General features: G+C 41.6%; 1 protein-coding gene across 4 annotated transcripts in view; it reads left to right on the top strand.

Annotated features, from left to right (window-relative positions):
* UBE4B (ubiquitination factor E4B) overlaps positions 1-24139 on the top strand; it is a 112120-nt gene that overhangs the window by 63038 nt on the left and 24943 nt on the right. For all 4 annotated transcript variants that reach the window (XM_082352867.1, XM_082352869.1, XM_082352870.1 and 1 more), the window contains 10 exons: positions 2411-2467; positions 3037-3153; positions 3252-3350; positions 3720-3833; positions 5672-5870; positions 9117-9255; positions 17222-17321; positions 18579-18706; positions 22754-22852; positions 23562-23797. In XM_082352867.1, the coding sequence (XP_082208993.1) occupies positions 2411-2467; positions 3037-3153; positions 3252-3350; positions 3720-3833; positions 5672-5870; positions 9117-9255; positions 17222-17321; positions 18579-18706; positions 22754-22852; positions 23562-23797 (1288 nt within the window). The remainder of the gene's footprint in view (positions 1-2410; positions 2468-3036; positions 3154-3251; positions 3351-3719; positions 3834-5671; positions 5871-9116; positions 9256-17221; positions 17322-18578; positions 18707-22753; positions 22853-23561; positions 23798-24139) is intronic.

Below are 24139 nucleotides of genomic sequence, written 5' to 3'. Positions count from 1 at the left end.
GCAGCGCGGTACATATTTCACCATCCGAGCCCTAGACAGGAGTCAGTGATGCAGTCATTAAAATGTACTTTGCCTTACTCTATAGCTTATGAAAACAATAATCATTGGTGGTCTACTTCTTGATTGTCCTAGCAATGAGCATACCATATTTGGGGTGAAATTTTGTTAATTAAAAAAAACAAAAAAACAAAAAAAAGAACTGTGACAAATGCAAATAAAGAAGGCAGAGTTAGATTAAGAAAAGGAATACAATCTTGTCTTTATGTAGTGACTTTGCACAGAAAATTGCACAGTGCTTCTCTTGTTCATCTTCCCCATTTCCTGAGGCTGTAAACTTCACTTCAGGCTTTACTTGGAAAACACAAATTTGCTCAGCTCCTCCAGGCACTTAGAGGAAGCATAAATTGTGGACAGAACTTTTGGCTAGATTCTCACCAAGGGTCTTCAGAGCTGTGAAAATATTGGAACCAGAAAGAAAATAAGAGGCTGTTTTCTTCTCTGACCTTGCTTCTTTAAAATTTTGGGAGAAAAATACTTTGAAGTATTACTGAATATTTTTCATTCTGAAAGTATGAAGGAAAAATATCAAAACATGAAATTAGTTGACTGTGTATAAATACAACCTTGTGTAAATTGAAGCCTTGGTTAAATTGATATGTTTTGCTGCCCATGTTCCTTTTACTCATTCTGCTAACTTGATTCCATCTTACCATTAATTCATTGCTTCCTGAGCGCCTCGAGTGTGACATACACAGAGGACCCAGGAGCTCATGAGATAAAGTGCCTCTCCTCAAGGCAAAAATCAAGACCACAATGATACAGTCAGATAATTACAATCAGTGCAAACACAGAGGTGTATTTATCTGTTTCAGAAAATCAAAACTGAGCTAAAAGGCTAAATATTAAACATTAAAACACTAATTAATGTTTTAAACATTAAAACATTAAAGCCAGGTAAATAGAAGGTGAAGCAGGAAGGCTTAGTTTTAAAAATAATTTTGAATGAATTTATGTCAGGGTTCTTGCTAGTGCACATGTTATTCCGGTTCCTAATGAAATTCTATTAATCCTTATGCATTGTTCTGTCTTTGGCACATAAAAGGAAGTGGAAAAATCTGATTATTTGAGTTCAGTGATGAAATCTCTTAGTGTACCTTAATTATCACTGTATTATATAAATATTCCCTCCTGGAATTGTTGGCTTTTCTCTTGTGGTTTGAATTAGCTTGATGATTCAGTAAGGAGCTTTTAGTGTCAGATATCAACAAAGTGTTCTTCTGGGTCAAAAGACAAAGGCCTCCATTATGATAGACAATAGTTTTATTTTGTACCATTATTGATGCTTGTGCAGCAAAGGGAGTGCAGTGAGAGAAAGGGCAATAATTTAAGGCAGGAAGAGGAAGACCGTTGGAGCTAAAATCAGAAAGAAGCATGATTATCCTCTAGGTCAGTGGATCCCAACTTTGCCATACCTTGGAATCACCTGGGGATCTTTAGAAAGTACCTCTGCCTGGCTCTCCAACGCTGTGACTTAATTCGTTGAGGGTGTGGTGAGGGCGTGGCCTGGCATTGGGCTTTCAGAGGCTGCCCAGGTGATCGTAAGGTGCAGCTGAGTTTGGGAGCCCTGGTGCTGAGCAGGGAGAATATTTCCTTCTCAGTGGCTCTCTGAGCCTCAGCGGCTTCTCAGATGTGTCAGTGCCTAAATGCATGGACTCAAAAGCTTCCAGCAGCTGTTTTAGCAACTCCCATAGCAACATCCAAATCACAGAGGAAATTAAATTCACTGTTAAAGTAGTGTTTGACTGTATTACCATGGCCATGGTAAACTCTGTTTATGTGCCTAAGAACTATATTTCCTGATTGTCTTAACTTGAGAACGATTGGAGCTCCAAAGGAAAACATTGAGGTTCTCAAAAAACCAGGGATCTTGAAACCAAGGGATACTTTAAAATATATTTTGAATTTGGTCGCTTATTAAATTTTAATTATTTATAGTCCTGTTTAATACTGGCAAGACTAGCCATCTAAAGTTTATGAACCATATCTTTTTGGTATAGAAAGATGTTAAATGAAAAAATCATTTATTGTAAGAATACACTCATTTACCTCTGTTGTGTATATGTACAAAAATATGTCTAGAAAGCTCTTAGCCAAAATATCAATAGAGGTTATCTCTGAGGGGAAAGTTTATGAGTGACTTTTAGTTTCATTTTATATTTCTGTTTTATCTGAAGTTTTTTTACAATGCACATGTACTAGTTTATTCATCAGAAAAGCAGTGAAGCTATTAGTGCTTTGTTGGGAATGCATACGTATTTATAGCAGCATTAAAGCTATGTCTTGATGTTACACATGGTGGTCAGTTTAGGATGAAATACATTTAAATGACCCTTTCTGATCTCGTTTCTAGGCTTTAGGTGAGCTCTGTGAAACCAAGTTTGGAAAGACACACCCTGTGTGCAATTTGGTAAGTGCCACCCTAATGGACTTGTACATTTTCAGTGAACATGTAACACAGAAGATATTCCTTAAGTAACAGTATCTGAAAAATGTCTCTTGGAGGACGTTGAGATGCAGATGTGAGTAATACATGTTGGGTGGCTCTCAACTGTTACATTGTCGTCACCTACATTATTTCCGGGATGACATTAATTCACTTTCTTTTGTGATTTTCGGGGGATAAGTATTGTACAGCTAGCATAACAGGTCCTGTTGGAAACGTTTCCTTGAGTCCTTTGGTAGTATAGGAATAGTTCATTTGCATGATATCAAATACTATCATGAAACATAGAAATTAAAAGTATATCTTGTAAAAATGTAGAGGAGCTGGAGGGCTTTCCTCCATCTGAAATGAGAAAAAGCGGACAGGGATCCTAGCGTATTTGTGACCTTGTGCTTTTGGATGTTAAGTGTCAGCCACTTTGCTGCTGGTTAAGAGCCAGCTGCACAGGTCGGCTGCTGAGAATTCTTCTTGTCTCGTTTTTACCTCCCTTGCTGATTTAGCAGCTTGACTCGCCTCTTCTGTTTTTTGCCTAGGTTGCTTCTTTGCCTTTGTGGTTGCCTAAATCCTTAAGCCCTGGCTCCGGGCGGGAGCTGCAGAGACTCTCGTATTTGGGGGCTTTCTTTAGCTTCTCAGTCTTTGCAGAAGATGATGTAAGTACAGCGGCCCTTTGCACTTTGCCGCTCTTATGTTCAGATTCTTCCCCAAATGTACATTATACGTTGATTGAATTTTTGCTTTCTCTTTCCAGGCAAAAGTGGTTGAAAAATATTTCTCAGGGCCTGCCATTACCCTGGAAAACACTCGTGTGGTGAGCCAATCACTGCAGCATTACTTGGAGCTGGGAAGGGTAGGTGTTGAGAAAATGAATCCAGAGGATGAATGTGTTTTCAGTTCTGAAAGTTAAAAGCAGCACAATTAGAGGCTCATTGTAGTGTGATTAAGGTAATTTGGCCCCTATCCTGGAAAGGAAATAGCAAAGGCTATTTTATTAAAACTATAACTACTCCCCTCTTCCACTCCACATTCTGCTTTCATGCTGATCATCTTGATACAGTTGAATACGGACTTTTCTTCTATCCTTGTAGTCAGGTTCTTCTAAAATGAGTGGACGTGGGAGAGGAGAAAAAGTGGGAAGGAGTTTAGCTTTTTGTAAAGTCAAAAAGGAATAATTTTTTAAAGCTTTAATTTTTTTCTTCCCTTATAAAATAAATTTCAGCAAGAGCTTTTCAAGATTCTGCATAGTATTTTGTTAAACGGAGAAACCCGTGAGGCTGCTCTCGGTTACATGGCAGCTGTCGTCAATGCCAATATGAAGAAAGCACAGATGCAGGTAGGATTCCTGAAGACTGCTTTTACTTATTCATTAAATTCATTCATCTAACTCATATTTATTAAGAACCTACCAGACATTGTGCTAGGAAATGGAGATACAGTGTTGAACAAAATAGACAAGCTTCCTGCCTTTGTGGAGCTTATGTTCCATAGGGTAGATGAGTAGACATGTAAATGTATAATTCTAGAATCGATGAAGCCAGTGAAGCAAGGTAGAGGACTTGAAAGTAACCGTGGAGGCACCAGAAGGAAGGCATGGGAGTGTCCAAGGAGGAGACATTTGATCAGAGACCTGACTGATAATAAGAAAGAGCCAGCCATCACAAGGCTGAGAAAAGAGCTTTCTAGATACGTGTGAAGCACGAAGGTGGGAATGAACCAGCTTTGGTACGAGCCCCACGTGCAGGCTTTCGTGGCTGGAGGATAGTGAACAGGGAGGAAACCGACGGGTCATGGGCTGGAGAGGTGGGCAGAGGCTCCTTCAGGTTGAGCTGATGTTGTAAGAAGTGTCATGAGGAGCCACGGGAGGGTTTTCGGGAAGGAAATCACCAAGTCTGCTGTGTGGAGGATGGGCTAATGGGAGGAGGGCGTACAGGGGCCAACCCGAGGAGACCAGGTACAAGGTGCAGTGTTCCTGATGAGGGAGGCTGGTGGCTGGGACCACTTTACCGGCATGGAGAAGTTAAAAGGGCATCCTTGCTGTATTATTATTATTATTAATAAATTTATTTATTTATTTTTGGCTGCGTTGGGTCTTCATCGCTGTGCGCGGGCTTTTCTCTAGTTGCAGCGAGCGGGGGCTGCTCTTCGTTGCGGTTCGTGGGCTTCTCATTGCAGTGGCTTCTCTTGTTGCGGAGCACGGGCTCCAGAGCGCAGGCTCAGTAGTCGTGGTGCACGGGCTTAGTTGCTCCGTGACATGTGGGATCTTCCTGGACCAGGACTCAAACCCGTGTCCCCTGCATTGGCAGGCGGATTCTCAACCACTGCGCCACCAGGGAAGCTCCCTTGCTATATTATTAATGAGCGATGTGACATTTCTACTCAGAAGAAAAAGCAGAGAGAAGAGCATGGACCTGGTATTAGACTGCCTGGATTTCCAACTGGGGTTCCACTGTTTGCCAGCAGTGGGACCTAGACAGTTGCTTCTCTATGCCTCCATTTCCTCGTTGCCAAGTGGGGATAATAATAGTACCTGACTCGTGGACTTAGTGTTTGTAAAGCTGTGAGAATTATGCCCAGTACGTGGTGAGCACCCCACCGATGTTAACTATCTTTATTAGAATTGTGGTCTTTTTTTTTTTTTTTTGGCTGTGCCACACGGCTTACAGGATCCCCAACCAGGGATCGAACCCAGGCCCTGGGCAGTGAAAGCACGGCGTCCCAACCACTGGACCTCCAGGGAGTTCTTAAAGCAGGATTATGCTATCGCTGTCGTCCAGAGAAGCTGTTAGTCAAGTGGTAACAGTGAAACGAGTTGTTCTGATGCTTTTGTGGGGAAATAAAGAAGAGAAAGGAAATAGTATTTATTGCATTTCTGCTTACTGATTTTGAGGATCTTAGGCAAATCACTTAAATTCTCTGAGCCTTAGTTTCCTCCTCTGAAAAATGTGAATAACAGTATCATTCAATTCTAAGGGCTATTGTGGAGATGCAGTGAGAGAAAACCCTTCACGTACGGTTAACACTCAACAAATCGCACCTGCCAGTAGAGTGACGATGGTGATGCTCTAGGTATCCCCTCGCTGACTTCAGGATGAAAGTTTGCTCTCCTTTCTTGTACACTTGTGCCAAAATTTCTGTTCAGATCATGATTTTAAATACTTTTCTCTTTCACAGACGGATGATAGATTGGTATCTACAGACGGATTGATGCTGAATTTCCTTTGGGTGCTGCAGCAGCTAAGCACAAAAATCAAGTTAGAGACGGTCGACCCCACGTACATATTCCACCCGAGGTGTCGGATTACTCTTCCCAGCGATGAGACGAGAGTGAATGCCACGATGGAGGACGTGAATGACTGGCTGACTGAACTTTGTGAGTGACATGTTCATTGTTAGGTCGTTAAAAGCTGCCCTTCTTTTATTATTTTTTTTTGGCTGCGCCGCGTGGCACCTGGGATCTTAGTTCCCAGACCAGGGATCGAACCCACGCCCCCTGCATTGGAAGCGTGGAGTTGTAACCACTGGACCACCGGGGAAGCGGTTCTTCTATTTTCTTTTAATTACAAGAAGTAGAATAGATACGCATTCTAACAGAAGGATCCATCTGGACTCAGCATCATCCCACAGTTTGAATCTGACACCAGCTACCGCGTCCCTGTCTGTCACCTCCCAGCGTCCCACCCCCATCCCTGGGGCTCCCTCTTGCCCTTGTTCCTGTTCTCCATCATCAGTGCCAGTTTTCATTGGCTCCTCTCCCCCTAAAGCTGCTACATCAGACTGTTATGGGATTATCAGGAAGAGAACTTTAATAAACATCTTAATAGCAACTCTACTGTCTTACTCGTTAAATATAAGGAGACTGAGGCTCCAGAAGGTGCCCAGCTCACCTAGCCTGTCAATCAGCAAGTTGCAGCTGCTGCTCAGGCGTGCTGAGCCGAGCCCAGGGCTCTCTCTGCTCCACCACACTCCCTGATCTGGGTCCATCCTTCCAGGTGTTTAGTTCGGTTCCACTTTTTCTTACTTGTCAGTAGTGAGGGAAGCAATCTAATTCTTTAGGGAATTTCTGTTTCTCTCAGGTGACCTGATTTCTGATAAGCCAGGCAAACTCCAGAATTAGGATCTGGGCTCCTGGGGTCGGCCAGCCAGGGTTGGGGGTAGTTAGAGGGTTTGTGGAGAAGGTCAAGGGGGTCCCCTAAAGAACAGGCTGCCCAGAGGACGGCTGGAGCTAGGGAAGATGCTTTCTGAAGAAGGCCCCTTCCAGAGGGAGGGCCTGTAGGAGAGAGGAAGAAGAGAGCCTGCCCTGCTTGACCACAGCTGCTTTCCTGGCTAAACACGGTCGTGACAGAGAGGTCCTGAGGGGCAGAGGGAGAGAATGCAAAGGAGTATAGATGGAGAAGACAGAAGAGAAGGAAAGACACAGGCAAAGGGAAGCTTGTGACGAATAAAATGTATCTGAGAGACCGGTGATCAGGAAAACAGAAAAGTAGAAATGCAAGAGAAATGGGTACATATTTTGTGTTGCAAAATACTGGGTTTGAAAGTGATTCCTGAGTGAAGAAAAAAAATGACTTTCTGCTTTTCCATTTCTTTGTTTTGGTACAATCCCTAAGAATCTGTCAATACTGGGAACGCTATTCATTCACCGCACTGAGCCACATCCAGCTTATGTGGAGGGGTGGCTCTCAGCTGCCCCAGGTGAGAAGTTAGAGTTTACAGAGTCTAGGAAAAAAAAAAAATTTATTTTGTTTGGATGCTAATGACTCCTCACAAATTGTTACTACCTCTCTAGAAAGCACATTTATGAGCTAGAGATATGCAATAAAAATTAATACAGTAAAAAAGTTCTTTTTTGGATTAGCCAACATCAAATAGATATGTAGAACAAATGGGAGGAAATGTACTGTTCTGGGTTTAAATATATATGTGTATACAATAGAAATGATAGCAATGACTTAGTTATTATGTAAATTTTATATATGCCGATTAAAATTCTCATGAAATCTCTCATAGATCTTGATAAATTGATGGGATAAAAATACGAATATTTTGAAGGTGTTAAGATTATGGATCTTTTTCTCTATATTATAAAGCATGTTATTAAAGCAACTATACTTCAATTTAAAAAATTTTAAAAAACATGTTACTTAATGACAAACATAAAAACTGTATGACATTTAGTTTTAAACATTATAAAATTATTCATGGAGTAATGTAGAGATTCCATCCTTCCCTGGCACGAAAAAGCCGAACAGAGGATTTGACCCAGCCATAAAAGAGAGAGAAATTTTTAATGATTTAAGAAATGTAGAGTATCATCAGAGACAATATATATATATCTTAATATATAAACATACTTTTTATAGAGGGAGACAAAATGAATATGTAAAATAAAAGAATGGTAGAAAATATGTGTCACATAATTGATAAAATCATATTCAAAATGCAGAACTGTTATAAATGTGTAAGACCAAAACTAAATTCTACCAAGAAACAGTTATCTTTTGTTTGGGGGAAAAAAATATAAGCAGTATATGTCAAATAAAATATACTTGTAGGGAAAAATATACATATTTGTAGGAATTAGATACAAATTGAAAGAAATTCAAGTTAACATTCTGTAACTATAAATTATTCAAAAACAGAGTGATAAGATAGAATATAAGTTTGTAAATAAATAGATGGCATTTTATCAATTAATTTAGTCTATCTAAAGTGAATTCTGGTGATTCATAACAAAAAACTGTAATACTGTCTTTCTCAATAATTCCACTTCCCAGAATATGCTCCCAAAGCTGGCAAGGGAGAGGGGGTGAGGGAGTAACTTGTTGTACATAGATCCTCCCAGCACTGTTTTCTAATAGAGAAAAATTAGAAACAAAAAATATGTCCAACAGTAGGGAAATGGCTATGGAATCCGTAGCTTATTTACATAATCTAATACCATTTTGAGGTTTAACGATGATGTTTGAATAATAGAAATGATTCTATAAAATACACCAGGAAGACACATCACCGAAGATTGTTGGTGTACATCTGTATAAACATTTAATTAGATGGGGCAGAGTACCTGATCATAAATGGAGCTCAGAGGAATTCTGTTTTTCTTATAACATTACCTAAGCCTAATTTTTTTAATAAGTTTGTTTATTTATTTATTTATTTTGGCTGCGTTGGGTCTTCACTGCTGTGCATGGGCTTTCTCTAGTTGCGACGAGTGAGGGCTACTCTTCATTGCAGTGCGCGGGCTTCTCACTGCAGTGGCTTCTCTTGTTGCGGAGCACGGGCTCTAGGCGCGCAGGCTTCAGTAGTTGCGGCACGTGGGCTCAGTAGTTGTGGCTCACGGTCTCTAGAGCACAGGCTCAGTAGTTGTGGCACACGAGCTTAGTTGCTCCACGGCATGTGGGATCTTCCTGGACCAGGGATCGAACACGTGTCCCCTGCCTTGGCAGGCGGATTCTTAACCACTGCACCACCAGGGAAGTCCCATTAAGTCTAATTTTTTAAAAGTGTCCTTAAACTTCTTGAAAATTCAATTGTAATTTTGTCTTCTTAATTGTGCTTTTCCTCTGATATAGTCATGTGATAGATTTTATTTCAGGGACTTTGTTCTTTTTCCTAGATGGAGATCAATCTCCGTTTTCTGAGCCGAAATTCCCTACAGAATGCTTCTTTCTTACCCTGCACGCTCACCATCTCTCAATTCTGCCGGGTTGCCGACGCTACATCCGCAGGCTCCGGGCCATCCGGGAGCTCAACAGGTATGTGCGTGATGCCATGTCCTGAGGTTGCCTGAGTCACCACTTGTTCTCACAAGCAGGCAGTTCCCTCGTGACCAGTAGATTTGAATGTGAGGGGTACATATGGTACAGTATACCATCTGCCTCTGCTACTACATCCATGTTCCTTGATTGGCCAGAGTTCTTTGCATGGTGAAGTGACCCAAACTTTGTTTTCTAGAGTTCTCAACCCTTGGTATGTGGTTGAGACTTCCATTAACTTTTTCCACTGGGCACCATATTATCAGGAGGCACTTTAAAGGATTTCTTGGGTTCCAGACATACCCCTCTTTCCCTGGACTGTGAAACAGTAACTGTGGTTTCCCTTAATAAACAAGATCATTTACTCCCACCAACATGTAATTCACTTTTTTTGCACATTTTCCTGTGGCATAAGAAGTCTAAAAGGGCCAGATAGTAGCCTCAGTTTCCTATTCATTAGCACCATTGTTGTTTTTCTTAATCTAAGCATTTCTCCCCATGTACCAGCACCTGCAAACAAAGGTCACAGGAATAGGAGGCAAACATTTTTTTGAACAGGTCATCTGGAATAATAATGGAGTAGCCACTTACACCATTTGGTCCAGGAGTGGTGTAGTCTGGGTATGATAGAAAGTGTGTCATATCTCTATCTGCCTTGAATTAAAATAGAATAAATCACTTAATAATTCTAATAATTGCCTGGTAGATTTCTTAATATTGTTTTTTCTACATGTAATCATATTGTCTGTAAATGATGACAGTTTTCTTTCTTTCTCATAATTTTCTTTTTCATGCCTTACTGCCCTGGCTACAATTTCTACTGCAGTCTTGAGTAGAAGTATTGATAACTTTATTAAAATTTCTTTCTTATTCCAGTTAATGGGGGGAAGTTTTTTAGACATCCTCTATTATCAGATTAAGTAAATTCCCTTTTAGATGATTATTTTCTACAAGTTTTTTGTTCTCAACAGGAGTTGAATTTTATTAAAATCTTTTTCCATCTCTGTTGAGGAGATCAGATTTTTTTTCCCCTTTATTCTATTAATATGGTTGAATTACATCAATTGGCTTTCTGATATCAAACCAATCTTACATTCTTTTTTTTTAATATTATTATTGTATTTATTTTATTCTTGGCTGCACTGAGTCTTAGTTGCGGCACGTGGGATCTTTGTTGAGGCATGCAGGATATTTTGTTGCAGTTCCTGGGCTTCCCTCTAGTTGTGGCGTGCAGGTTTTCTCTCTGTAGTTGTGGCGCGTAGGCTCCAGAGTGTGTGGGCTCTCTAGTTCAGGCGTGCAGGCTCAGTAGTTGTGGCACACAGGCTTAGTTGCCCCGTGGCATGTGGGATCTTAGTTCCCTGACCAGGTATCGAACCCGCGTCCCCTACATTGGAAGGTGGATTCTTTACCACTGGACCACCAGGGAAGTTCCCTTATATTCTTGAAATAAACTCAACTCTATATTATTGCTTTTAAATCTCACTGGATATTCAATTTGCTAATATTCTGTTTAGGAGTTTTGAGTCTATATTCAAAAGAAAGATTGACCTATGATTTTCATTTCTTGTTAAGTCCTTCTCAGATTTTGTTATCAACATTATTCTTGCCACATACAATGAGTTGTGGAGTGTTCCCTCTTTTTATATTTTTTGAGGAGTTTATTGTGTAAGAATTATTTTATTTCTTCCTTAAATGTTTGGAAACATTGATGAAGTTGTCTGGGCTTAGAGTTTTCTATGTGGGAAGTTTTTAAAATTATGTATTTTATTGTTAACAGATATAGGCCTGTTTAGATTTTCATTTCATCTTGTGCCAGTTTTCCCATGGTACGTAAAGTTTCAAAACTTTTCGGTGTAAAGTTGTTCATAGTATCCTCTTTTTATCACTTTTGTGTCTGTAAGGCCTTTATTATTTCCTTTTAGTTTAATTTGCTTTTTGTTGATGTTTCTATTGCTTTTTGAGGTTGATATTTAAATCATTCATTTTCAGCCCTTTCTTATATATTCATTTAAGGCTGTTTAGTTTCCCTCTAAGTATGGCTTTAGCTGCATCCCTCATTTTTAGTATGTCATCTTTTTTACTGAGGTATAATAGACATATAACATTATGTTGGTTTCAGGTGTACAACATAATGATTTGGTGTTTGCATATATTGCAAAATGATCACCACAGTAAGTCTAATTAACATCTGTCACCATACATAGTAACATTTTTTTCTTGTGATGAGAACTTTTAAGATCTCTCTCAGCAACTTTCAAATACACAGTACAGTATTATTAACTATAGTCACCATGTTGTATATTACATCCCCATGACTTATTTATTTTATAACTGGTAGTTTGTGTACCTTTTGACTCCCTTGACCTATTTTGTCCACCCCACTCCCCCACCTCTGACAGCCACCAGTCTTGTTCTCTGTGTCTTTGAACTTGGTATTTTGGGTTTTTGTTTGGTTTTTTAGGATTCCATACATAAGTGAGATTATATGGTATTTTTCTCTGTCCGACTTATTTCACTTAGCATAATGCCCTCAAGGTCCATCCATGTTGTTACCAGTGGCAAAATTTCGTTCTTTTTTATGGCCGAATAATACTCCTCTGTGTGTGTGTGTGACATTTCTTTTTCCATTCATCTGTTGGTGGACACTTAGATTGTTTCTCTATCTTGGTTATTGTAAATAATGTTGCAGTGAACATGGGAGTGCATATATCTTTTCATTTTTGTTTTCGTGGGCTAAATACCCAGAAGTGGAATTGCTGGATTATATGGTAGTTCTAATTTTAATTTTTTGAGGAACATCCATGCTGTTTTCCATAGTGGTTGTACCAGTTTACATTCCTACCAACAGTACACAGGGGTTCCCTTTTCTCTACATTCTTACCAACACTTATTTCTTATCTTTTTGATAGTGGCCATTCTAACAGGTATGAGGTGATATCTCATTGTGGTTTTGATTTGCATTTCCTTGATAGTGATCTTGAGCACCTTTTGGTATGTCATATTTATTGTTCAGTTCAAAATATATTCCAATTTTTATTATTTCTTACTTGACGTGTGGATTATATAAAGAGGGGGTGCTTAAATTCCAGATTCTTGGGAGGATTTGTTCATTTATCTTTTGTTACTGATTTCTAGCTAAATTCCGTTGTCAGAAGACATATTCTGATTAATGTTCTTTGAACTTTATTGTGATTTGCTTTGTGGCCAACATTTAAATTAATAAATGTTCCATAGTGGAAATGAACGCACAGGAGTTCCCCGGCGGTCCGGCGTTCAGGACTCTGCACTCTCACTGCCGAGGACCTCAGTTCAACCCCTAGTCAGGGAACTAAAATCCCACGAGCCATGCAGCCAAAAAAAAAAAAAAGAAGAAGAAAAGAAAAGAATCTGCTTTCTTTGTTGCTTATTGCAGTATTTCACATATATCGATTAAGTTTGTTTATCTTTTGTTCAAATTTTCCTTATGTCTGCTGATTTTATCAGCTTATAATATCAGTTATTGAGAGGCTTATAAAAATTTCCGACTCTGATTTGTCTGTTCCTTCATCCTGGAATGGATGCCATCCTGTGGTCCCATCATTTCCACTGACTTCAGAGGGTACATTTCAATGGCACCATCTGCCATCTTCACTCCCAGCCTGCAGTGAGGGTTGGTGCCTTTCAGAGATGTTGGTGTTCCCCCCTCACCCGTGTATTTTTCAGTGCTGTGATACAAGAAATATCTTCCAGGGCTTCCCTGGTGGCGCAGTGGTTAAGAATCTGCCCGCCAATGCAGGGGACCCGGGTTCAAGCCCTGGTCCAGGAAGATCCCACATGCTGCGGAGCAACTAAGCCCGTAGTCCGTGGTAACTAAGCCCGTGTGCCACAACTACCGAGCCTGCACTCTACAGCCTGCGAGCCACAACTACTGAGCCCGGGCGCCTAGAGCCCGTGCTCCACAACAAGAGAAGCCACTGCAATGAGAAGCCCGCGCACCGCAACAAAGAGTAGCCCCCGCTCGCCGCAACTAGAGAAAGCCCGCGTGCAGCAATGAAGACCCAACTCAGCCAAAAATAAATAAATAAAATAAATAAAATTTAAAAATAAAAAAACTAATTAAATAAAAGTACATCTGGCTGAAGTCAGATTTAAAAAAAAAAAAAGTATCTTCCAGGACACAGTTGGGGTATGTGTGTGTTTTGAGAGGGTGGTTTTCTGAGCTAGTCATATATGGTAAATCTATATTAATATTCCCAGCGTCTTATATTTTGGATTCCTTCCTCTGAATTTATATCAAGGAATTCCTAACAACTCAACTTCAATTCTAGGTTTTAGTCAACCAGGTGGGCACACAGTTAGAGCCCCTCCCAGATACTCAGCATAAGGTTGAATCCAGAGGCTCTGGCCGTTGTATTCATGTCAGTGCATTTATCCCCACTTAGGAGTATGTTAGCATGTTCCTCTCTTGGTGATCAAGCATCTTCAGAGTCTGTTCCACACATACTGCCACATTTCTTCACTACAGATGTAGTAGGTAGAACAGTGGTGCGGCAAAGATGTTCATGTCCTAGTCCCCAGAGCTTGTGAATGTGTTACCTTACATGGTAAAAGAGACTTCGCAGATGTGATTAATTGTAGGACCTTGAGATGGAGAGGTTTTCCTAGATTATCTGGGTGGACCCAATGTATCACAAGGGTCCTTTTAAGAGGGAGGCAAGGGCTTCCCTGGTGGCGCAGTGGTTGAGAATCTGCCTGCTAATGCAGGGGACACGGGTTCGAGCCCTGGTCTGGGAAGATCCCACATGCCGCGGAGCAACTAAGCCCATGAGTCACAATTACTGAGCCTGCGCGTCTGGAGCCCGTGCTCCGCAACAAGAGAGGCTGCGATGGTGAGAGGCCCGCGCACCGTGATAAAGAGTGGCTCCCGCTTGCCACAACTAGAGAAAGCCCTCGCACAGAAATGAAGACCCAACACAGCCATAAATAAATAAAGAAACAAATTAATTAAAAAAAAAAAAAAGAGGGAGGCAAGAAGGTCAGAGTGAGAAAGGAAATGTGATGACAGAAGCAGACATCAGAGTGATGTGGGTCCACAAGCCAAGGAATGCGGGCTCCCTCTAGAAGCTGGAAAGGGCAAGGAAACACTCTCCCTAGAGCCTCCAGAAGGAATGCACCCCCTGCTGACCCATTTTAGATTTCTGACCTCCGGAACTCTAAGACTATAATTGTGTTGCTGCAAGCCAGTAAGTTTGTGATGATTTGTTACAGCAGCAGTAGGAAGCTAATATAACATATTAGCAAATCTTGGTCTTTCTTTTTTCTTCAAATGTGTGCTTTTCCTGCATGAGGCTTTGTAATTGGCCCATAAGGGTGATTGATCTCACTCCAGTTACGGTTCTGGAAGCAATGACGTATGATGGGTTGGGACCTAAGGGAAATTGGCGTCATCCTGCAATCTGACCACCTCAGCTACAATCACTGCAGGAGCTGCTTCTACTGTCAGACGAGGCTCAGGGCATTTAGGGATTTGGGTACTTAGGTTCTCCCGAACTCCTCCATTTGAATTCTTGGAGTCCCAGTCTTTGCTCTGACATTCAGATAAGAGATCCAGTGAGGTTATGGATTCAGTCTATGTTATAATTTGGTGCTTTATAGGACCAGACTCTGCTTCTTTATGGTCGTCTTAGAAACTTCCTGACTCATTGGCTTGTTCTTGAAGCGAGATTTTAAAATCTGGAGCCTGTCATTTTCTTCTGTGAGCTCTCCAGCATAGTTACAAGTAGCCACACCATCTCTTCACTCCAGGAGGTCACTGGTGATCGTTTATGCAGCTGTTTTTCCACTGAGAACCTGGGCTACCAGTTTTATGCCCTCACATGCTAACTGAATCTTCACTGCTTTCTTTTTTTTTGTAAATATTTTATTTATTTATTTATTTATTTATTTATTTATTTATTTATTTATTTAGGCTGCACCGGGTCTTAGTTGCGGCACACGGGATCTTAGTTGCGGCATGCGGGATCTAGTTCCCCAACCAGGGATCAAACCCAGACCCCATGCACTGGGAGCGTGGAGTCTTACCCACTGGACCACTGGAAGTCCCCTTCACCACTTCCAAACCAGCCCAGTTGAAGAACTAATCCCAAAGGCCCATTTTTCTGGAGGGCCTGTTACCTGTAACCTCTTCTTGCCAATAAGCATATAGTCATTATGTTAGTTTCCTTTTGCTGCTGCAACAGATTACCACGACCTTGGTGAGTTAAAATAGCAAAAATTATTACCTTAGGGTTCTGGTGGTCAGAAGTCCTAAAATCAAGGCTGCATGCCTTCTGAGGCTCTAGGGAAGAATCTCTTTCTTTGCCTGTTCCAGCTGCTGGAGACCCCCTGCATTCCTTGGTTCACGGCCCCCTTCCTCTCTTCAAAATCAGCAGCATCTCATCTTCAGCTCTCCCTCTCTCTGACCTCTGCTTCACTTGTCACAACTCTTTCTCTTACTCTGACTCCCTCTTTCTCTTAGAAGGACCCTGAGATGACACTGGGCCCACCCAGACATATGGGCCCGTCTTGGGCTCCATGCTCTTAATCACATCTGCAAGTTTCCTTTTGCCATGTAAGGTAACATATTCACAGGTTCTGGGGATTAAGATGTGACATCTTCCTGTATGCGGGTGGGGCGGAGCATTATTCTGTCTACCATTATTCACGTTCCAATTGTAGACAGAGGAATCCACTTTATCTGAGGTAAGCAGAAAGAGGATAATTAAAGGCTACTATTTGGTTTATTGAATCATTGGCACGCCTGGAAAAGAGGACTCCCAGAGCTCTCCTTCGAACCTGGCCTGGCAGGAAGGAGCTGCTTCAGGGTTCAGCCTCTGCTAGTGCCTCAAGCAAAACCCCTCCACGCTGTGCTTCCAGAAGAACCATGTGGCTGTCACTTCACTATATTCACTTCTGCCTTCAGTGAGGGCTCACCTCTTGGTGGAAGCTAGGTCATGTGCAGAAATGCTGGCAGCAAGGGAATCTAGGAAATGTAGTTTTTGTTTTTGTTTAATTAATTTATTTAATTCATTTATCTTTGGCTGTGTTGGGTCTTCGTTGCTGCGCACAGGCGTTCTCTAGTTGCGGCGAGCGGGGGCTACTCTTCGTTGTGGTGCGCGGGCTTCTCACTGCGGTGGCTTCTCTTGTTGCAGAGCACGGGCTCTAGGTGCGTGGGCTTCAGTAGCTGTGGCACGCAGGCTCAGTAGTTGTGGCTCGCGGGCTCTAGAGAGCAGGCTCGGTAGTTGTGGCACACGGGATTAGTTGCTCTGCGGCATGTGGGATCTTCCTGGACCAGGGCTCGAACCCATGTCCCCTGCATTGGTAGGCGGATTCTTAACCGCTGCACCACCAGGGAAGTCGCTAGGAAGTGTACTTTTAAAGAATTTATTGCCCCCTAGTTTCCTACACAATGTTTTGATAGATAGAAAGGGTTGACATAGTGTTAAGTGAGCCAGTCTTTAAAATATGCAGCATATTACATGATCAGGGAAGGCTTTACCTCTCTGACAGGTGATATTTGAGGAGATACCTGAAGGGAGTGAAGGAGCAAGTCGCAAAGGTAACCTCAGAGAAGAGCATTCCAAGCAGAAGGAAAAGTGCCCTTAGTAAAGTAGCCTTTTGTTTTGGGTAATTGAGTAGGCATAGTAACCTTGCATTTTCTCCCTCCCAGAAAAACAGGGAACAATGTATTTCCTTCCAAAAGTAATGATTACTGTATTTCATCAAATCTAAAATGCCATCCACTTTAAGACATCGTTATGTTGGGAACCAGTAAGAAAGAAAAATGCTGCCAATTTAGCCATAACTTGCCACTGAGTTTGGTGATGCTGACATGGGGGGAGAGAGGGGACATGTGTCTGAGAGTCAGTGACATGGGGAAAATGAATAGATAAGGTGGGTGATGGATCTGTGTGTCTTCTTTCATTTGACTGTTAGTCTTTACTTTCAGAACTGTGGAAGATTTGAAAAACAATGAAAGCCAATGGAAAGACTCCCCACTGGCAGCTAGACACCGTGAAATGCTGAAGCGCTGCAAAACTCAGCTTAAGGTTTGTATCATTAATTGGGATAATTATAGACCAGCCTCATAATAGTAATTTTCCCACCAGAATATGCGCCTTGAATGAGCAGTTTAATGTCCTCAGTTTTTCTCATTATTCTCTTCCCCCCAAGATAAAAATGGTACATTTAAAAACTTGTGGATAGTTTCTGTGTGTATTTAAATATCAGGACAGAAAATGCCTACGCCTATGCCAATGACAATATGAATTCTTAATGGATTTTATCATCCTCAGTTGAACATCACCTCCCTTTCCTTGCCTTGTGCAAGATCCTCCCCATCTGCTGACCCTCACCCCCACACCTCAAAACACACACAACTCCAGTTTGTCCAGCCACGCATTTTCATGATGTTTGACAAAGTGGATTTGTGGTAGTGGAAAGATCTCTTTCCTTTGCCTCTCATTCTTCGTTTAATTGAAAATGATCCATCATATAGAACCTAACTGCAGACGGGAAGATTTCTGCTTATGAGACATAGCTGAAAACAAGTGCTAGCTAAGGTTGTGCAAGGGAAGCACAGACAGCAAATTTATGCATTTTTCATTTATGCATTTTTATGTTCAAATTACAAAGCTGAATGTTAGCTGGTCGTGTTTTTTGTTGATTAGTAGGATGATGTGTAGACGTTTTACCTGACTTAGATTTCTGGTACAAGTTAAGATTTCAGTTTTATTTACCTATACAGTAGACCTCTTTGAGATGCAGAAAAAGCTGGGGGCTCTTTTCTGGGGTCTATAGACCCCCTAAGCACTCCAGAGATAGGTTTCAAGAAGCCTATAAACTGTGTATATGCAATGTGTGCTCACGTGTGTGTTTAAACTCACAGCGATACTCTGAGGGGGGTATTATATCCTTGGTGGGCAAGCATTTTGCCCAAGAGCAGCTTTTCAGTGCTGACCTGGAACTGAGATGCGGATTTGTCTGGCTCTTCTCAGTAACCATCCCTGACTTCCAAAGGGCCTCCCCCATCAGGTTATTTGAATATGACAGTGACCACCTAACCTTTCTCAGCACTAACTGTGTGCTAGGTTCTGTGCCCAGTGATTCGCATGGCATGCCTTTTCTTTCTCTTAGAACAGGGAAAGCTCTTGAGACATGACCAGCATCTTACAGGCAGTTAGCAATGAAGCTCTTGAAGCCCTAGAGCCTAGGTTTCCCACCTCCTTGCCGATTCCCTGCCCAATCACACTGCAGGTACTTAGCCGCCAACTAATCTGTGGGCGGGGACATACCTGCTTCCGCAGAAACTGGTACGATGCAAGGCCTGTGCTGACGCCGGTCTGCTTGACGAGGGCTTCCTGAGGAGATGTCTGCATTTCTACGGCCTTCTCATTCAGCTGCTGCTCCGCATCCTGGACCCCGCGTACCCCGCGTGAGTGTGCTCCGCCCTCTGCACCCCGGCTCCACGCACCAGGCTGTGCTGTCTTTATTGTTCCTCAAAGCCGATACCTGAAACCAAGACCCTTACGTTATTAAGAATTCATTTCCACGTTGTACTTATATAGAAAGTAGTAATTTTTTGTTTTTTTTTTTGGAATGGTCAGAATGGCAGATTTCATTATTATTATTTTTTATTATTATTTATTTATTTATTTTTGCTGTGTTGGGTCTTCGTTTCCGCGTGAGGGCTTTCTCTAGTTGCGGCGAGCGGGGGCCACTCTTCATCGCGGTGCACGGGCCTCTCACTGTTGCGGCCTCTCTTGTTGCGGAGCGCAGGCTCCAGACGCGCAGGCTCAGTAGCTATGGCTCACGGGCCCAGTTGCTCCGCGGCATGTGGGATCTTCCCAGACCAGGGCTCGAACCCGTGTCCCCTGCATTGGCAGGCAGACTCTCAACCACTGCGCCACCAGGGAAGCCCCGAAAGTAGTAATATTAATAAATATTTTCGGGAACTCGCCTAGCAGTCCAGTGGTTAAGGCTCCACACTCCCAATGCAGGGAGCGTGGGTTCGACCCCTGGTTGGGAAACTAAGATCCCCACATGCCGCATGGCGCAGCCTGGGGAAAAAAGTAAATAAGTAAGTAAGTATTTTCCTTAGAATTAGTTACAGTAATAAGGGACTGTCAACACCTATTAAATTAATTTTGACATAGTGCTTTTTAAAAACTGGCTATAAAATCTTCGGGGGTGGGGCTTCCCTGGTGGCGCAGTGGTTGAGAATCTGCCTGCCAATGCAGGGGACACGGGTTCGAGCCCTGGTCTGGGAAGATCCCACGTGCCGTGGAGCAACTAGGCCCGTGAGCCACGACTACTGAGCCTGCACGTCCGGAGCCTGTGCTCCTCAACAAGAGAGGCCACGACAGTGAGAGGCCCGCGCACCGCGATGAAGAGTGGCCCCCACTTGCCGCAACTAGACAAAGCCCTCGCACAGAAATGAAGACCCAACACAGCCAAAAATAAATGAATAAATAAATAAATAAACAAACAAACTCCAATCTCTTTAAAAAAAAAATCTTCGGGGTTTTTTTTTGTTCTGCGGTTTTTTTGTTTTTGCTTTTATTTATTTATTTATTTTTATTTACTTATTTATTTATTTATGGCTGCATTGGGTCTGCGTTGCTGTACCCGGGCTTTCTCTAGTTGCGGCGAGCAGGGGCTACTCTTTGTTGCAGTGCGCAGGCTTCTCACTGTGGTGGCTTCTCTTGTTGCGGAGCACAGGCTCTAGGCGCGCGGGCTTCAGTAGTTGTGGCTCACGGGCTTAATTGCTCCGCGGCATGTGGGATCGTCCTGGACCAGAGCTTGAACCCGTGTCCCCTGCATTGGCAGGCGAATTCTTATCCACTGCACCACCAGGGAAGCCTCGCTTTTATTTATTTTTTTAAATTGAAGTAGAGTTGATTTACAGTGTTGTGCCAGTCTCTGCTGTACAGCAAAGTGACTCAGTTACTCATATATAGACATTCTTTTTTTTTATAATATTCTTTTCCATTATGGTTTATCACAGGATAGTGAATATAGTTCCCTGTGTTTATACAGTAGGACCTTGTTGTTTATCCATCCTATATATAATAGTTTACATCTGCTAATCCCACACTCCCAATCCTTCCTTCCCCCACCCCCCTCCCCCTTGGCAACCACTAGTCTGTTGTCTATGCCTGTGAGTCTGTTTCTGTTTTGTAGATAGATTCATTTGTGCCATATTTTAGATTCCACATATGAGTGATACCATATGGTATTTGTCTTTCTCTTTCTGACTTCCTTCACTTAGCATGATAATCTCTAGTTGCATCCATGTTGCTGCAAATGGCATTATTTCGTTCTTTTTTATGGCTAAGTAGTATTCCATTGTGTATATATGTACCACATCTTCTTTATCCATTCATCTGTCAATGAACATTTAGGTTGTTTCCATGACTTGACTATTGTGAATAGTGCTGCTGTGAACATAGGGGTGCATGTATCTTTTTGAGTTATAGTTTTGTCCAGGTATATGCCCAGGAGTGGGATTGCTGGATCATATGGTGATTCTATTTTTAGTTTTTTGAGGAATCTTCATACTGTTCTCCACAGTGGCTGCACCAACTTACATTCCCACCAACAGCATAGGAGAGTTCCCTTTTTTTTACACCCTCTCCAGCATTTGTTATTTGTAGACTTTTTAATGATGGCCATTCTGACCTGTGTGAGGTGATAACTCATTGTAGTTTTGATTTGCGTTTCTCTAATAATTAGCAGTGATGAACATCTTTTCATGTGCCTACTGGCCATCTGTATGTCTTCTTTGGAGAAGTGTCTATTAAGGTCTTCTGCCCATTTGTCAATTGTGTTGTTTGATTTTTTTTGTTGTTGAGTTGTATGAGTTTGTATATTTTGGAGATTAAGCCCTTGTCTGTCACATCATTTGCAGATACTTTTCTCCCATTCCATAGGTTGTCTTTTCATTTGTCTTTTTTTATGGTTTCCTTTGCTATGCAAAAGCTTGTAAATTTGATTAGGTCCCATTTGTTTATTTTTGTTTTTATTTCTATTGCCTTGGGAGACTGACCTAAGAAAACATTGGTATGATTTATATCAGAGAATGCTTTGCCTATGCTCTCTTCTAGGATTTTATGGTGTCATGTCTTATGTTTAGGTCTTTAAGACATTTTGTGTTTATTTTTGTGCATGGAGTGAGGGTGTGTTCTAATTTCATTGATTTACATGCAGCTCTCCAACTTTCCCAGTACCACTTGCTGAAGAGACTGTTTCCCATTTTATATTCTTGGAACATTGGCTATAAAATCTTTGATTGAAAGAAAAGGAAATTGGAAGCTAAACGCTGGAGTTAACAGGATATTAGGTCCCCCTAGACACTGGGTCCAGGCAGATCCCTAGCCAATTCAGAGAATGAGCTGAGAACATTCTTGATCTCTTTATCATCACCTGGACAGCTCCTCCAGGCAGCCATTATTGTTTTTTTTTTTTTTTTAATTAATTTATTTATTTATTTATTTTTGGCTGTGTTGGGTCTTCGTTTCTGTACGAGGGCTTTCTCTAGTTGCGGCAAGCGGGCGCCACTCTTCATCGCGGTGCGCGGGCCTCTCACTATCGCGGCCTCTCTTGTTGCGGAGCACAGGCTCCAGACGCGCAGGCTCAGTAGTTGTGGCTCACGGGCTTAGTTGCTCCGCGTCATGTGGGATCTTCCCAGACCAGGGCTCGAACCCGTGTCCCCTGCATTGGCAGGCAGATTCTCAACCACTGCACCACCAGGGAAACCCTGCATGTTTCTTTGATGACCAGGCAAAAACTGTTACAGCTTGGCTGGGAAGTTCTGATTCATCCACCATATTCACCAGACATTGCACCTTTGGATTTGAATTTATTTCGGTCTTTACAAAATTCTCTTAATGGAAAAAACTTCAATTCCCTGGAAGACTGTAAAAGGCACCTGGAACAGTTCTTTGCTCAAAGAGATAAAAAGTTTTGGGAAGATGGAATTATGAAGTTGCCTGAAAAATGGCAGAAGGTAGTGGATCAAAAGGGTGAAGACGTTGTTCAATAAAGTTCTTGGTGAAAATGAAAAATGTGTCTTTTATTTTTACTTTAAAACCGGAGGCACTTTTTGGCCGACCCAATAGTATTTAAAGTACATGTGTAGCTCTGTTGTCTCAAACAGTTTGGGTTCCATAAGATGACCAAACATGACCCTTTTATTTCCTTCACATTTATTGCATTAATCTTAATGCAATAAATAAAAATCAAGAAATCAAGAAAAGGAAAAACAAAAACGTTTCACGTCCACCCTAGCCTATCCCTGTCTTCATTATTCCCTGTTCATTTCTGGTTGTAGTTTCTTTGCCTGTGCACTTTTTACATAGTTGTATTATAGAATGAGAGCTTTTTCCAGATGAAACACTTACTTGTAATGGTAGTGTAATATTCCTTGTAGTTTGATGTGTCATGATTTCATTTTGTAACCTGTACTTTTTCTCTTTGACAGTGTCACACTGCCTTTAAGTTCAGATGTCCCCAAGGTATTTGCAGCATTGCCTGAGTTTTATGTAGAAGATGTTGCTGAATTTTTATTTTTTATTGTACAGTAAGTCCCATTCACGTATTACATAGTTCTAATATGTGTTTATATTTAATATGTACATTATATTATGAACCTCCATCTTATGCCACTGCTTTAACCGAATGCTGCCTGGAGACTGGAAAAATAAATCCGGCTGTGGCATCCAGCCAATTCCAATAATAACTCAAGACAGAGGAGGATTAACAGTGCTGGTAATACTGTGCTCTGTGAAAAGTGAGTCGAATTGTGTGTCTGAGAAACAAGGAGGAAACCGTTTATAAATATCTGAGTGAACATTCAAAAGCCAGAAATACCCACCTCTATATTTTGTAGCAAAATTTTTCTCAATTGTAAAATTAGAGAATGCTTACAAAGAAATAGGTTGAGTTTATAACCAATGTTTGAACTTTGAAAAAATGAAAACAACTCCATCAAAATATTTTTTAAAGTCTTTTTGGTCATGAAGATCTTTTGTAAAATTCACCTACGATTTAATCATACCTTTGGTTTATTTTCTAAAACATAAGATAATATAACATGCTATGGCCAATAGACGCAATGGGTTTTAAATCTACCTATTTGTAATGGGAATAGTCACCTTAAACTCAGCAAGTTAAGGGGAACTCCGTGTCCTGGCTGCTAGACCTATTCGTCCCCTTCCTTGCCTAATGACACCAGCATCCACCCGTGTTTTCTCAGAGCTTTACTAGCTGTTCCTCTCACCTCTCTTCAGATACTCTCCTCAGGTGCTTTATGAGCCCTGTACTCAGGATATTGTGATGTTCCTCGTTGTGATGTTGTGTAACCAGAACTACATCCGAAATCCGTATCTGGTGGCCAAACTCGTAGAAGTCATGTTTATGACTAACCCTGCTGTTCAGCCACGGACCCAGAAGTTTTTTGAAATGATTGAGAACCATCCTCTCTCCACCAAGCTGTTGGTCCCTTCCCTGATGAAGTTTTATACAGGTAGGTTCCTGTTGTGTACAGGTGGGCAAGGTCGTCTAAAGCCAGTGGATGAAGTTGTTCCAAACCTGTTACCTAATATTCTGACATCAGCTTCTAAGTATGACCCACTCATACACTGCCAGCAGAGCATAAACTGTTGGTTATTTTTCCCCTGAGTTGTGGAAATATTACACTGACCACTCTACATACTAGTCCCTGATGATTCAGTGGGATCCATTGAAAGTCAGATGGGTAACACTGAGATCAAGTTGGTGTTTTTATCTGAAACTACCTGGGTCATTTTAGCTTTTAACTTACAACATTAGTTTTGCAACACTGTCCTGTAACCCAGAGTTTCAAAAC

Source organism: Balaenoptera borealis (assembly GCF_965194805.1).
Source record: "Balaenoptera borealis genome assembly, chromosome: 1".
In the NCBI taxonomy this organism is placed as follows: domain Eukaryota; kingdom Metazoa; phylum Chordata; class Mammalia; order Artiodactyla; family Balaenopteridae; genus Balaenoptera; species Balaenoptera borealis.
The sequence above is the reverse complement of the archived record's forward strand: the minus strand, read 5'-3'. Positions and strand labels throughout refer to the sequence as shown.